This window comes from Strigops habroptila, chromosome 5 (assembly GCF_004027225.2).
Source record: "Strigops habroptila isolate Jane chromosome 5, bStrHab1.2.pri, whole genome shotgun sequence".
NCBI classification, from domain to species: domain Eukaryota; kingdom Metazoa; phylum Chordata; class Aves; order Psittaciformes; family Psittacidae; genus Strigops; species Strigops habroptila.
Window position 1 is genome coordinate 67,942,406 of NC_044281.2, and position 14,871 is coordinate 67,957,276.

The following is a 14,871-nucleotide window of genomic DNA, read 5'->3' on the forward strand; positions in this document are numbered from 1 at the left end:
TGGGATGGTGACCATGAGAAGGGTGATAGGTGGGCAGCTGCTACTAAGGGCCGCTCTTCCACTCTGCCGTTTCCACAGCCAGCAGTGTGGTCAGAAAATGCTTTGGCTGAAGGCGCAGGATGGGCTGTTAAAAGGATGTGGTGGTGTCTTTCATCTCTTGGGTGGCTTTTGGGCTGTTCACCCTCCTCACAAAGTAAGACACCTCCCCTCACAAATACAGACACTGTCTCTCCTTCTGCCGTTCCCCCTCCTGCCTGCCCCCCAGAAAATCCTTCCGATGAAAGTGGCCAGTTAGCAGGAAAAGTCATTAGGATCGTGCTGGGTTAATAACCGTTACGCTTTTATAGCAGGGAAATAAAACGCTATAACTGCGGCATTTCACCGAATTCCCCCCTATGTGGAGCGAGCCCTTCCATAAAGACCCCCTCCACCTTGTGGCTGCCAGCGGGGTTCCCTCTCACAGGATGCCGGGCGATGCTGCGTTCGGGACTCTTCGCTTTGGTCACCCTCGGGCAGGGGCCGGGCCGGGCCGGGCCATGCCGGGGCGGGGCGGCACAACACATGACGGCTCAGCACGGCACGGCCCGGCTCGGCCCGCCCCGCTCTCATCGCTGCGCTGCCGCCTCATGGAGTCGCACGTCCCCGGCAGCGTCCTTTTCGGTGAGTGGCACCGAGGGCCGCGGAGGGGGGGAATGGGGGCATGGGGAGAGGGTGGTAGAAGGACTTGGGGGGGACGGGACGACACGTGAGGGGTCATAAGTGGGGGGGGGGGGTAATAGACCGGATGCAGGAGACACACACGGTGGGGGTGAGAGATGGCGGAGCAAGAGACATAGAGGGGAGAGAGATGGGGGTCGGGAGAGACACATGGTGGCAATAAATGCGGGACAGGAGAGAGACGGAGGAAGAGGGAAACGGGGGGAGTAATGAGGACGGCGTGGAGACGGGAAAGACGTGGGTGGGAATGGGGATAGGGGAGAACACGTTGTGGGGTAGTAGGGACCCGGGAGGGGCAACAGAGAGACACGGGGGCAACAGTGACACGAGGGGGTAAGAAACACGTGGGTCTGGAGGGACACGTGGAGCGCACTGCTGAGCCTGGGGGGTAAGACGTGTGCCGGGGGAAGTGGGGAGCGGACACGACACGGCACTGTGAGACACGTAGACACGTGTGTAGGGCCGGGGCATGGAGCGCGGGCTCCCAGCAGGACCCCGTAGCTTGGTGAGCGGGTCCGGGGCAGCGGGACACGTGTACGGCCGGGCCTGGGAGGGAGCGGACACGTGGTGGGGGTCCTGGGCCGGTTTGAGGGGAGCCGCGGGGCGTCTGGGGGGACTCATGGGTGTTGAGGGCTGCGTGTGATGGGGTTGGGGGAAGCCCCGGCCTCTCTCGCTCCTCCGCTTACCCCCTGCGCTCCCATGTCTGCGCTCCGCGGGCGCAGAGCCGCGTCCCTCCCCTCCGGGGCGGGTTTCGGCCGGGCCACCCCGCACACGCGGCCATGCCTGCTCACAGGCGGGTTTGCGAGCCGCTGCTCCAAGCTCAACGCGTCCTCAGCAGCACCCCCAAACCCCCGTTTTGGGTTTGGTCCTTGCCCTGGTGAGCTTCCAAACACGATAGCAGGGATGGGAAGAGGTCGCGCCCAGGGCTAATTCCTCTCTCCCCCCGTTTCAAATGCCGGGTCTGGTATGCAGGGCTCAGCTCTGTTTTTCCTGATCTGCTTCAGGTTGGTGAATCATCCTGCAATAAGCAAACACACCCAGGGCACTCTGCCTTTCCTTCCTCCACATGGTTGGCCGAGTCCTGATCCTAAGAGCCAAGGACAGAATTTTGCATCTCCCTTGTTTTTGTAGCTGTTCAGAGGAGTATGTAATAAAATCCCTCTCAAAACTTGTCCTGAGGCACTCCAGTTCCCTGCAGCCTGGCCCAGCACCTTCCCCTTGGGATGTTTCTCATTACTTGGGTCTCACACTCTGTGTCTTTGCCCCAGAGCAAATGTTCTGCTGAAGCTGGGGAGAGTAGACCCCCCTTTCTGGCTGCTCCCACCATCCAAAGCCATGTATGGTTCTCTGCTCTCTGGAGGAGATGAGCCTTGCCCTGCTTGTGCTCGGGGGCCCTGGGTGCCCCTGGGTGCTGCTCATGGCACCCCAGTTTGGAGACACCAGGTTTTGTCCCTGCGTGGTGCTGAGCCAGGCACATAGTTCTTGGGGACATTTTATCCTGGAGAGTGGAGGCTGCTCGTGAGGATGAGAAATCAAGTGTTTTAGGGATGCCGTGTGCATGCCTGGCTGGGGCTCACCCTGGGAACCCTTTGCTGTGGTGTCTGGGGCTGCGTGATGGCTGCTGCAGCTTTTCTGATCTCCTCTTCCCAGGCTGTGAGCTGACTGCCAGTACCAAATCCTACATGTTTCAGGTGGATGAGGAAGATGACTCTGACCACATTTTGGCCCTGTCTATGGTAAGAGAAATGAGAATTAATTATGCTTGTTCTCTCCCATAGCGACCCACAGCCTCACACCCCCTCCCCAGGCTCATTGCCCCTCCCCTGGCTGGGCTGGACCATGGGACTCCCTTGGCTGAGGTCCCAGCACTGGCTGTGCTCAGGGCAGGACACGGGGCTGTGGCAGTTATCTGTTGTATGGAGGTGCTTGAGTAAAGCCAGTGGTGGCAGGAGGCTGCTCAGCAGAGGAATTCTGCAGCCGTGGTGTGAAGGAAAGTGTTTTTTCCTTGTCTTTGACCTTTTTGGAGCCTCCCACTAGAAGGTGCCCTCCCCACCAGCTGGGTCCCTGGCTTGTTGCTCTCCAAGCCCAGGTAGATTGCAGGGCTTCATTTCTGGCTCTCTCTGGGGCATGTTTTCCAGCCTGGGAGATGTCAGCATGGATCAGATCAGCAGAAAATGCAGCCCAGGTGCCATCACTTGAGGTGGTTGCAGTGCCCCAGCTAGGAAAGGCACAGAGTCATTCCCCCAATGTCAGGGGGACATTGCTAGGGGACCTCCATGCTTTCCCTCTTCTGTGGCACAGTGCCCTCACACCTTGCATGGCAGCTGGGCTGGCAGCATTGCTGAGGGTTGCTTGTCCCCTGGAGAGCCCTGGCTGTGTCCCCTGCAGGAGCAGTAGTTGACGATCTCTGCTCCCACCCAGGTCTGCCTCACAGACGGTGCCAAGGACGAGTGCAACGTGGTGGAGGTTGTTGGGCGAAACCACGAGAACCAGGAAATTGCTGTGCCTGTGGCGAATCTGAAGTTGTCATGCCAGCCCTTGGTAAGAGGTTGTTTTGAAGATTCAGGCGGGGATGGCTGCAAGGAACTGGACATTTCGGGATGTTTGTGCACCTTTCCCCTAGGATCCTAACCATGAGCTGGTCTGCAGCTCACAGGGAAATGCCCTGGGTCCCATGTTTAACTGGGAGAGGTGCCATGCTGGGGACCGCAGGATATTCTTTTTGGCTCTGCCCCTTGCTCAGCTCCATCTCTGTCTCTTTGCAGCTCAGTCTGGACAACTTCAAGCTGCAGCCTCCAGTGACCTTCCGCCTGGCAGCAGGCTCTGGCCCGGTGCACCTTTCTGGCTGGCACCGCATAGGTGAGGACTCTTGGGTGGGGAAAGGCTTTGGAGGAGCAAGGGGTATGGAGGGGTCCCCTCCAGTGTGAACACTGCTGGGGGAGCCCCTGGGAGATGTGCTCGGTGTCTCCTTTGGGCTGGTTCCCCACAGGCTGTCTCCATGTGGGGATCCCTTCCCTGCTATAAAGCCTTGCATGGGAAAAGGGGTCTGTCCTGTTTTTCAACGGCTGGCTGTCACCATTCCCCTGTGAGACCTCCTTCCAGCTGGGATACAGCTTCTTGCCACAAGCTGCTGTTTGAACTGCTCCAGTGCTCCTTGGGCTGCTCTGCTCTTGGGGTATCTTGGGGTGTCTTGGGGGCCAGTTGTTTTTACAAAGACATACATTGGTGAGTAACAGAGTTTTTTGTGTATTCCAGTGCAGAGGGAAGATGCTTCCTTTGAGGAGGACGATGACTTGTCTGACGAGGAGGAGGAGGAGGAGGAGCTTCCTCCTATCAAGCCAGCCAAGAAGTAGAGGAGGAAACAGTGACTTAAGGCAAGGTGAGGGGCCAGGCAGCCTCAGAGGGAGGGTAGAAACTGCCCTGCTGCAGGAGGCTGCTGATCTCCGTCTGGTTCTTCCTGCAGGTACTCACTGGGACTTCTCTCCCCGGATGACGTTTACCTCAGACACCTCTTGCCAGAACCTCAACGTTTGGTGCTTTGTTTTTACTTTTGTTTTTTTCTGTTGTAACTTTTTGGGGAGCAGGGGCTGCTCCCAGCACTGGGGTGTCTCCTTTCCCATAGCCCTGGGAGGTTGATCCCAAAACTGGGAAGATGCTGCTGGTATATCCCTTCTCTCCCATCCCTGCCCTGGGAGTCATGGATGAAGGAGGTAGTCCTTGCCCTGTGCCTTTTTGCTGTCCTAGACCTCTGCTCTGTGCACCCACTCTTCCTGGCTTTGGAATACCCTGTCCTGGCCCCTTCCCCATAAAGCCAGTGGTGGGACAGGCACTTTTACTGATTCTAGCGTGTTTGCTTTTCTTTACTCACAATTTGATGGGGTTTATACACTTGAAAGTGTGAGACTGGGGCCCAGGCTCTGTCCTCAATTGCAGTTATGGTGGGGGTGGGAGCTCACAGCCTATCTGGGGTTTGGAGGGAGGTTCTGGGTCAATCTACTTTGTAAAGAACTGTTTATACACTCTTAATAAAGGTCTCGTGTCAGGTCTGGATGGGGGTCACTGCTGGTTGGTGGGTTCCTCCCATGTGCACTTCAGTGGGAAATGATCTCCTGTGTCCCGTCCCTGACGCTTGCTTCCCTTGGTGATGCTGCAGAGCTCTCAGGAGTGACCTGAGGGCTCCTCTGTCCCTCACGGGCTCTGTATGCTTGTGCTCCATGAGCCAGTTCAGTGCAGCATCCCGGCTCCCAAGGGAAGGGGCAGAGCTGCAGGCAGCTGTACGGGGCAGGGACCAGCTCCACGTGTGCTCTCAAGGTGACCCAGCTTAGCAACACCCCCTTGGTTTAGGACACATTGGCCCTGGTGCTGGGACCTTACTGTCATGGTAAGGTCCTCACTTGTGTCTTGCTCTCAGCCCAGCAGTGTCCTGTGGAGGGGTGACACACCAGTGCCTGCAGGGCATGGGGCAGGTCTCAGCTCAGGCCTTTGCTGGGGAGTTGTGTCCCCCCATGTCTGGGTATCTGGAGAGGGTTTGATCCTTTCTGTGCCTCAGTCAGGTGGCACCTCTCATCCCTGTCCTTAAATGTTTCCCTGGCAGTTTCCATGCGTCACATCTTGCATCCTTATAACATGGGAGCCTATAAGAAAGATGGGGAGAGACTTTTTAGCAGGGCCTGAAGTCACAATCACGAGGGGTGATGGTTTTAAACTAAAAGAGGGAGATTCAGGCTGGTCTTTAGAAAGAATTTTGTTTACAATGAGGGTGGTAAAACAGTGGCACAGGTTGCCCAGAGAGGTGGTGGATGTGCCTGCTGTGACAGCCTGGGCCAGGCTGGATGTGGTTGTGGGCAACCTGATCTAGTTGAAGATGGGGGCATTGAACTAGATGAGCTTTGAAGGTCCTTTCCAACCCAAACTATTTTATGGTTCTGTAATTCTATGATCCCTGTCCCAGTCCTCCTTGTTTGTGATACTGGCTATTTTCCCCGTAAAGCACCATGTACTGTTCTGCCTTGCTGGCTCTGTGGAGACAGTGAGTTTCTCAGCTGCATGGACTCCAGAGGAAATCCTCCAGGGTGGATCCTCAGCTCAGGGTCCATCCCACATTGTGAGTGGGGCTGTTTCTTCCCTCTGGGACCTGTGCAGCACCTCTCCACCTCCCCACTGTTCACTTCTGGCCCCAAACAGCTCTTTGACCAGCACGGAGGGAAGCTTTGATGCCCCTTGCAGAGGACTGTTGTCACGCCAGCCCCGAGGCGTGGGACACCGCTAGGTGGCAGGCGGGCAGCGCGGCGGGCCCGGGCCAGCGGGGCTCAGCGGGGACCGGGTCCGGACAGCCCCGGCAGCGATCCCAGCCTCTGCCCTTGCCTCTCCCTGCCTGGCTGCCGGCCCTGGGCAGCCCCTGGGATGCAAAGGGCATCCAGCACTGCTCCCAGTCCCGGGGTGGAGCGGGGTGCCTGGGTCTGGCCCTGCGGGAAGGATGGGTGCTGGCTGGGAGAGGTCATGTCCCCTGGGAAGTGTTGCTCCTCCTGCCCTTCCGAGGCAATAGGGTGCCCAGGGATGGCGGTCTGTGCCCGTGCCCACAAGCACTGTCAGACCTCCAGGCAAACCTCATTGCTGTGGGGAAGTTTGGGAGAAGCGGTGCAATTTGGGAGCCTTCCTGAGAGTAGAGAAGCAGGAGCATTCTCCCGAGGGCTAGATGTGTGTTTGAGAGGTGCTGGCAGGGCACAGCACACCAGTGCCCTGCCCTGATGGTGCAGGAGGGGACTTCAGGGTAGTTTCTCTGGCCATGGCAGGGGGGTTGGAACTAAATGATCTTAAGGTCCTTTCCAACCCAAACCATTCTCTGATTCTATGATTCTAGTGAAGAGAGCTGTGGCTGTGCCAGTGCTGGGATGATGCCCAGCCCCTGCTAGGGCTGGCACACATGGGACCTCACAGATCTCCCTGGCTGTGTGCATGTGAAAGGGGTCAGGGCTAATTCATCCGCTGGGCCTGGGTCCTGCTTGCTCTCTGTGGAGGAGCAGCTTGGCTCAGGGGAGATAAGAGCCAGTAGATCATTTTTAACAAGGTGCTCCTGGAAGGATGGGCTGGGAGAGCAGCTGGCTCAGAGCCCTGTGGGGAGGGAGTGGGTGCAGCTTGGCCTGGCAGTAGGGTATGGCTGCTTCACGCAGGGTGGGAGAGGGTGCTGGGTAATGAGAAGGAGCATTTGACCTCTTAAAGGGTAGAAGGAGATGGTTTAGGGTGCTGGTTTCCTTAGGGGCATATAGGTAGCTGGGGCAAGGGGCTGTAACAGGATAGACAGACCTGCCAGTGGGCGAAGGGGGCACCATGGGGGACATGGTGCTGGTGGCAGGCTTCAGGAGACCAAGCTTGTCCACCCCACTGCAGGATCAGCCCAACCTAAGGCCTTGCCATGAGTGCTGCCTGGTCCCCCGGCACTGCCACAGGGTGATGGCAGGGGAGAGGGAACACCCCAATCCCAGAGGGGGCAATGGAAGGGGCCGGGGGTGTTGGCACTGCCAGGCTCCTTTCTAAGTGACTTGGGGTGGTTTGTGCTCCCCTTCTCAGCAATGTCACAGCCTTGATGTGCTCCGCTTGGGTAGAGGGAGAGAAATGCTGAGATGGCAGGAGGCTGGGAGGGGGGATGCACTCACACACAGCGCTTAATGGGGAAGGATGGGATTACAGGGGTCACGCTAGGTGAGCAGCTTCCTTCGCAGAGCTGATGGTATCAAAGCAGGTGCCCCCGGCTGCAAATACCTTGGGCAAACAAACAGGGCTGTCTAAGAGCAGGTGAGCTCGGGCATGGCCAGGCTGGGGGGTGCTCAGGGATGGCAGGGGGCAGGAGGCTCTCTGTGCATGGGGAGTGAAGCATGGGGCTCCTGGTGTGAGGGCTGCCTTGTTTTGCCTAGGGTGGGGGAAAGAGTTAAGTTGGTGTGTGTCTACATGTGTGTGTGGGCTCCCCATGCTGGAAATACATGTAAGGGTGCAGAGTCCCTCACTTTCACGTAGGGTGGTGGAGATGCTGGTACCCAGGGAGTCAAACGATGCCTCAACCCAAATGATGGCTCTGGGGCTGCTCTGAGAGTTGGTTGGCTCTGAGCATCCCTCCTCTCTGCTGCCTTTCAGTGCTCTGCATGCTGACATTACTGGGGATGGATCCCTCCCTGCTCTGGCAGCACCTGGGAACCTTCACCCTGACTGGGCCATGCAGCAGAGAAATGTGGCCATAGCACGGCTTGATGCAGAGGTCACCATGCATGAACACCACAGACATGCATCCACACTGCTGCACTCTCCCAAACCAGCCTGCTGCACTCAGTGAGAGGCTCAGGCTGCTTGCTGCAGGGTCTGGCCCAAGTGCAGCCCCAGTGGGCCAGGGCTTGGCCCCCTGAGGATGCTCTGGTTTCAGAGATCAGGTTTGAGTTGCTTGTTCAGGAACGGAGGAGCAGGATGTGGAGCTGCTCTGCTGAGTGTGGCCAGGTAGCGGTTTTCCTTGTGATGCCCCAGCCATCCTGCCCCGACAGTTTTCTTGCTGGGTTTCAACTCTCCAAGGCTGACATCGCAGCCCCAGGGCAGCTGAGAGAGCTGTAACCGTGCTGTAGGTGGGGCTGGTCCCCTGCTCCATGAGCTCTGTTGCTGGTTTCTACACTGAACTGGGGTGACCCTGTTTGTCTCTGCCTGGTTTGTGGGGGAAGGCAGTGGGACACGCCTGGAGATGCAGCATCCCCCGTTATCACAGGGTGCTGGGGCAGAGAGCCATGGGGTGCCTGGCACCTCAGTGGCAGCAGGAGCCAGGAAAAGATGTGATGAGTGTCCTATTCTCTGTGGTGTTAACTGACTGCTATCCCTGTTCTGTCCTGCCAGGCAGTGGGCACAGGTACTTCTGCTGTTGCCTCAAGGAGCCACCAGCATCTTAAAGGGCAGGGCAGAGCTGAGATGGGGACACATGGCAACCAGAAGAGGAAGCAGCAGTATCTAGAAGGGCCAGGCTGCTGACAATTCCAATCCTGTTCCCATCAATATGCCTTGCAGAGGGAAATGCCACTGGTGCACTGTGTAGGAACAGCCCTGCCCGCTGGAGAAGCTGAAACTCAGGTCCTGGGTCATCTCCTGCTCGCTGGTGCTCATTCATGTGCTGGGTCTTCCGCAGGGTGCCTTGGTGTTTACCCGTCTGACTGCTCTGCAGGAGGAGAAGAGGCAGCTCTTGGCTCCACAGTGGGTGCCAGTGGCTGATTTACCACGGCTGCTCCTGGCTGCACATCCCAACACAGGAGGTTGCTTATGGCCAGGCTCTGCTCCAGGCATTTGCAGGCTGTGGTAGCTGCTCAGTGTGTCTGCTTGCAGTGGGGACACGTGTCCCCAGCTTCACAGCACTTCCCAGAGCACAAGGCGTGGGGTGCATGTTTCTGTGAAGGTGCTGCTGCCACAGCTGTGGCTTTAAGGCCTGCAGCACGGGCACAGCAGAAAGCGTTGGATGGTGTGACATTGGAGCAGGGGTTGTGCCGTGAGTTGGGTTTGAACTCACAGGCACATAAAGCATGTGCTAGAAGTGAACACGGTTGGGCTGTGGTAGAGCCCCGTGCAATGGCAGGGTGAGGCTCCATCGCAGCCATCCCTCACCATCCCTTCCGCATCCCCAGCCAGCCCCACATCTGGGTGGTCAACAGCCTTGTGCACTACAGCAGAGATACCCGGAGGTCCTGGCTCCAACCCCTCTGAGGCGCAAATCTAATCGCTCTGGGCCGGGCTGTCCCTGACACTGGCAGGACTGTCACTGCTGGCCACACATCCCTGCCAGGGCTGGTGGCAGCCGGGGGGCCAGGGTCTGGCCAGAGTAGCTGGGCTGAGCCCCAGAAGGATTTAGGATCTGCTGGAAGGATCCTTCAGCAAGGCACTTTCCTGCAGGGAATGCAGGGACCCCTGTTCCAAGCCCCACCAGTGGCAGAGCCCTAAGCTGGATGGGCAGGATTTGGCCTCTGTGGTATCCTTACTAGTGATGGCTCTGCACAGGGGCTGTGGGACAAGTCATACCCCCTCCATGCCTGCTGTTCCCCTGACAGGCTCTTGGTGGGGTGGAGACTCCAGAGCTGCAGCGCAGAAGGTTTTTGGGGCTGGATATGAAGGGCTGTTGCTGACAAGCAGAGTGGAAGATGAGGAGAGCATAGGGGACAAGGATCTTGTCTGTGGCAGGTCTGCCCTGCTAAACCTGGTGACCAGTTCATGGGGGAAGGCAGCATGGTCTAGTGGTAGGGCTGGCCCCCCAGGAGTTGAGATTTTGGCTCCTGAGGAAAAAGTGGGAACAGAATCTTTGGAGAGCTCTTAACCCTCATCTTAACTCGCCGGGTGCTTGCTCCTGTGCCTAGGCTGGCTTCCCGCAGCCCTGACCCATCCCTGTACACCCCTGGAGAAGGTGTTTGCACCATGGTGGGAGCTTGGGCATCTCGTGCATGCCATGACTATGCTCCAGGATGCTGTGAAGTCCCCTACCACAGCTTGTGCCTGAGAGAAACAAGTTACAGGCTGTCTCTGGGCTCTGGCTGTGGTTTTGCCTGGGACCACATGTTCCCTGCTTCCGAAAACAGAGGTATGCAGGGTGGCACAGAGACCAGACATGGCCCTGGGCATTGGAGCTGGACAGGGGCACGGTCCCTGTGCCAGCCCCAGCACGGGGTGGGAACTATAGGGCTGACAGGAGCTGGAGGGCTGGGCTTGGACAAAGGCTACAGGGGGGTCCATAGGAATGGCCAGCAAGGTGAGGAGCTACAGTCAAGCTGGGGGAGCAGCAGGTGCCATGGGGAGCATGCCCCCCTCACCACTTCTTTGGGGTTCACTTTGGGGTTGCCACCTCCCCCTGTCCCCCCAGAGCCATGTGGGGTGTCCTGGGAGCTGGCTCCCCAGGGCCAGGGTCAGGATGAGCTGCAGCTCTGCTGGGCTGGGATGTCAAAGGGGCCATAACCCTGGTGTTTTGCAAACTCCTGGGGTCAGCAGTTCAGCTGCCACTGACACAGGGGCCCGCAGACACACACGGGCATTTTGGGTGGATGCTGTAAGCAAACAAACGAAGGTAGAGTTACAGCTGATGGACAGACCCCCCCCGGCCACTGCTGTTGGTTTTAGGCTTAACCCCCCCTCCCATCCCACAGACTGGGAACAGGAGTCCTTTCCTAAGAGAACCCGAACCAAAGCCACGTTGCCTGGCCCAGCTGGCTGGGAGCTGAGATTGGATCTGGGCAGCAAAGGCCCAGCGTTTTGCATCTCTGCCGCAGTTCCTCGTGGCCCTGAAGGAGCCTCTGAGCCTGTCCCACAGAAAGGACAGTGACCCCCAGCACTGAGTGACGGCTCCCAAGCTCCTGGGTGGCCAGTGGAACCCCCTCCCACCCAGCCTGGCTGTGACCCCCCTTCCCAGCTCTGCCTGATAGTGTGTGGCTGGAGACCGCGAGGAGGGTGCTGCTGCTTGGGCTGGGGCCACAGTGCTGGGGAAGTTGTGCCAGCCAGGAATGTCTTGGGAGCTGGTCTTGGAGATGCTGTTTGGTCTGTGCAGTGGGGTCAGGAATGAAGTGGAGCTGCCTAAACACATGAGCACACACATCCTCATCCACACATCCATGTACATCTCCCCTTTCCTATGCACATGTGGCATGGCCATTCCTGCTCAGGCTGCTCATTCATTGACTCCTTGTGTTTAAATCATGCAGGGCTTCTCCCTAAGCTGCTCCCGCATGAACTGCCCTCACTGGGGGCCTTCAGTCTTTGTTTCTGGCTTGCCTAGCTCTAACCCTGCTGTGGGACTCAGCGCAGACCCCTTCCCAAGCTGGGTGGCTGCAGAGCCATCCCATTTCTCTCTCCATGCAGACTGATGCAGTCTGGGAGAGTATCTCCTGTTTGGTGCCCTCCACAATGCTCCTGGCCTTGCTGAGCTCTGGCAGATCTTTACCTGTGTGCCTGGCTCACCTCTGAGCCTCCTCCATGCACTGGGTGTGGATGCCAGAGATGAAAACAGCACTGGTCTCATCAGAGCAAAACGTAGACATGAGGTGGATGCTTGACGCCAATGGCAAATCCATCTGTGCATCCATGGACTGCCCTGGATGAACTCCTGCTCTGTCTGGGACTAGGAGTGAAGCTGCTACATGCTGAGCCATCCAAGGCTGCCCCTACCATACTGGCAGCCTTGCTGATGTGGGTGGTGAGCTCTCTCCCAAGTCACCCAGCCTGGATGGAAAGCAGAGTCTAGATTTGACTCCTCTGATCCACAGGAGCATCACTGCCTGGGAAGGCAGCGCACGGTCACTGGAGAATGATGGAGCCAGTACTGACACCAGCACTTCCAGGAGCACAGCCTAAAGTTACGGAACCAAAGACCACATATCTAGAAAGCTGTTGGATAGGAAGGACAGGAGGTGATGAACTGGTCTCCAAAGGACAGGGGAGGGAGCCCAGTTTCCTGAAACAAAGCTCTGAGAGCAGACTGCTTCAGAGGGACCTAACAGGGCCATGTCACCCAGGTTGGTCCTGCACAGGGGTGGGCACAGCTCCAAGGGGCTGTGACCAGAACACAGGGGTAGCCTCCTGGCCTGGAGTTCCCACCACCCACAAAACATGCCTCAACTCTGCTGCTAGTAATTGAATAGAGAGGAGAATTAATTGCGAGCGGGCTGTGTCTCCCCTCCCCGCTCCTCGTTTGCCCCGGGGCTGCCTTGGCGCTGTGGGTAGCGAAGACAAGGTCATTCCCATGTAACACATCCCGGTGGGGTTTGGCCGAGTTCCTTCCCTTCGGGAGGGGGGCAGGTTAATGGCGAGTGGTGGGATAGCCCCAGGCTGCTCCGTGCTGCTCAGCCATGGAGGAGCTGCTGTTGCCTCTGAAATGCCCCATTAATGCTGCGGTCCCTTTGTGAAGGATCAGCAGGCAGGGCTGGGGGTGCTGGGCTGTGGTGCTGGGAACGGTGAGGATGGAACAGGTTAGCATCCTTCTGGCTCTGCTGGAAGCCTCAATGCGTTTATTTAGGGAGGGCAAAAGCTGCTTTGTGGCCAAGCATCCTCCAGGCATGGCTGTAAAGGATCCTGGTATTCATGCGGTTTGGCTCTCCGTCATATGGTGTGGGAGGGGAGGGAGATGCTCAGGTGCAGGGGCAGTGCTGCCTGCGCTCTGGTGTCCTCTACTTTGTGCACATTTGGCTGACCCTCAGCCCCATGCCAGCCACTCCACTGCCTACACTGTCTGTTCCCTTTCAAAGGCAACTGCTCCGCAGTCTCCCAGAGCCCTCTGTGCCTGCAGAGACAGACCTCCTCGCCCTCCAGCAGGCTCAGTGTTGCAGTGTGTGCTGTTGCAGGTGCTGCTCTCCTCCATCAGCCGGGATTAGCGCTGTGGTCCTGTCTATGTCCCTGGCCTGGCAGGAGCAGGGAACTGTGCCTGCTGGTCCTTCTCTGCGAGTGGCAGCAATGTCCTGGTTGCTTCTCCGATTCATAGTTCTCTCTAGTAAAAAGATGTTTACTACAAACATCCTCACCCCAAATTCTTCCAGCCTCTTCTTATGATGTGAAGTCCCAGTTTGCCCTTGTCTCCACTCACCCCAGTTTGGACAGGTTGCCCCCAAAGCTACAATTTTGTTGCTTTTCTTGGCTCTGCCTTTCTGAAATTGATGGTAGTAGGGAGGTTTTAGGCTGATGCTCAGGGAGGAGCTGGTAACAGCTACACCTTGCTGGCTTTGACCTCTCATGGGAAGCAGGGGCTTGCATTACCCTGCAGGAGGAGAGGAGCAGACCACTTCTGGCCTGGGCTGGGCCAGACAGGGATGATGCCCTAGAAGAAGCAGGCTGGAAGCTAGAGCTGGGACCTGTCTGTGCCCTGCAGATGTGCAAAGGGACATCTGGGAGAGAGCAGGGCTGGTGCTGAGGTGGCCCTGGGTGTGGGATGTAGTGCTGAGGGTCACAAGGAGAATGGGGAGAGGCCTCCACAGCACCCTGTGTTCTCTCCAGCCTCTGCTGTACAGTGGCACAGGCAGCCCTCTCCAAGGTCTCACAATCCCTCTCCTTCTGTCTCCTCCATCCCCTCAAATTGTCTCCCAATCTGCTCGCTGCCAGACTGCAGTTTAGGCTGTTCCAGGAGCTTCCCCTATGGTTCCCAGCTGCCAGGAGGCTTTATGTGGGTGCAAGGGGTAAAGTGGAGGTGGGAAAGGTTAGAGAGGAAGCCTGGACCCCAGCCAGGTTGGGGCAGCCATCTCCATGTCCTGGTTCCTTTCTTGGCTCCTGCTTCTTGGTGTTGCAGCCCTGTGACACCGTCAGCTTTATGCAAAAAGGGGTGAGAGGGCTGCAGCTCACATCTCTGGTTTTTGGTGCTTCATTTGCAGCATCTAACATCCCTGAAAGACGTAAAATACATGAGCTATTCTCTGAGGGTAACACACTCCTGTGCCAGCCCAGCCTATCTGCAGTTGAGGGCAATGGAGCAGTGGGGCACCAGGACCTGATGGGACCATGCTGGTAGCCTCTTCCAGGGATCACAGCCTGATGGCTGCCTGGAGCTCTGGGAACAGAGCAGGTATCCAGGTCTTTCTGCCAGGAAGGGATTTCTCCCACCAGCTCCATAGCAGCCAGGCCTGATCCCTCAGGAGCACAGGCCTGGGGTTTCTCTACTCTGCAGGAGAGACAGACAAGCCATCCAGCCTCAGTGCCTGGGAATGGAGACGACCCTCACTCCATGGACCAGGGGGCTTAGCTCCAATGGCCTGTGAAGGAGCTGAGAGGCAGGCTAATGCTCCTTGTGTTGCCTTGTGCAGGAGAGAGACTTTCCCAAAAAGGTTTGTTTTTTACTTAAAATACAAATTGGGGGGAGGGTGTCATTTGGAATGCAAACGTGGGTGATGCCGTGGTGGGTTGGGAAGCACCGAGGAAAGAAGTCAAATGCCCCTGTGCACCTGACCTCCCTGCAAGGTAGCCAAGGCAGGAGCAAAGGTGGGATGAGCCCAGCAGCTGTGATGCTGCCGTCACCAACCTGTTTGTGTCTCTCCCCTGCCCAAACATGGGGTAGGATGGGAGCTGTGGAGGCTTTGGCTTTGGGCCCGAGGAAGGCTGGCAGGAGCATCGTCTGTCATCCGCTGTCAGGAGACGTGTGGCCGGCCCTGGGTGATCCCGCAGCGGCTCGATTTTACAGCC

The 14,871-nt window shown here is 57.7% G+C and overlaps 1 protein-coding gene across 3 annotated transcripts; it reads left to right on the forward strand.

The window, feature by feature from the left end:
* Positions 1-553: 553 nt before the first annotated feature.
* Positions 554-4,765, forward strand: NPM3 (nucleophosmin/nucleoplasmin 3). Of its 3 annotated transcripts, none has more exons than XM_030485787.1 (7): positions 554-660; positions 2,368-2,453; positions 3,139-3,258; positions 3,483-3,576; positions 3,780-3,892; positions 3,973-4,096; positions 4,181-4,765. In XM_030485787.1, exons 1-7 carry the CDS (start codon positions 627-629, stop codon positions 4,351-4,353), a joined length of 744 nt encoding a protein of 247 aa, XP_030341647.1. In that variant the 5' UTR covers positions 554-626; the 3' UTR covers positions 4,354-4,765. The 3 variants fall into 3 exon arrangements, with proteins under 3 accessions (XP_030341647.1, XP_030341648.1, XP_030341649.1); XM_030485788.1 differs by having other exon boundaries at positions 3,973-4,091; XM_030485789.2 differs by lacking the exon at positions 3,780-3,892 and having other exon boundaries at positions 3,973-4,091; positions 4,181-4,265.
* Positions 4,766-14,871: the final 10,106 nt, after the last annotated feature.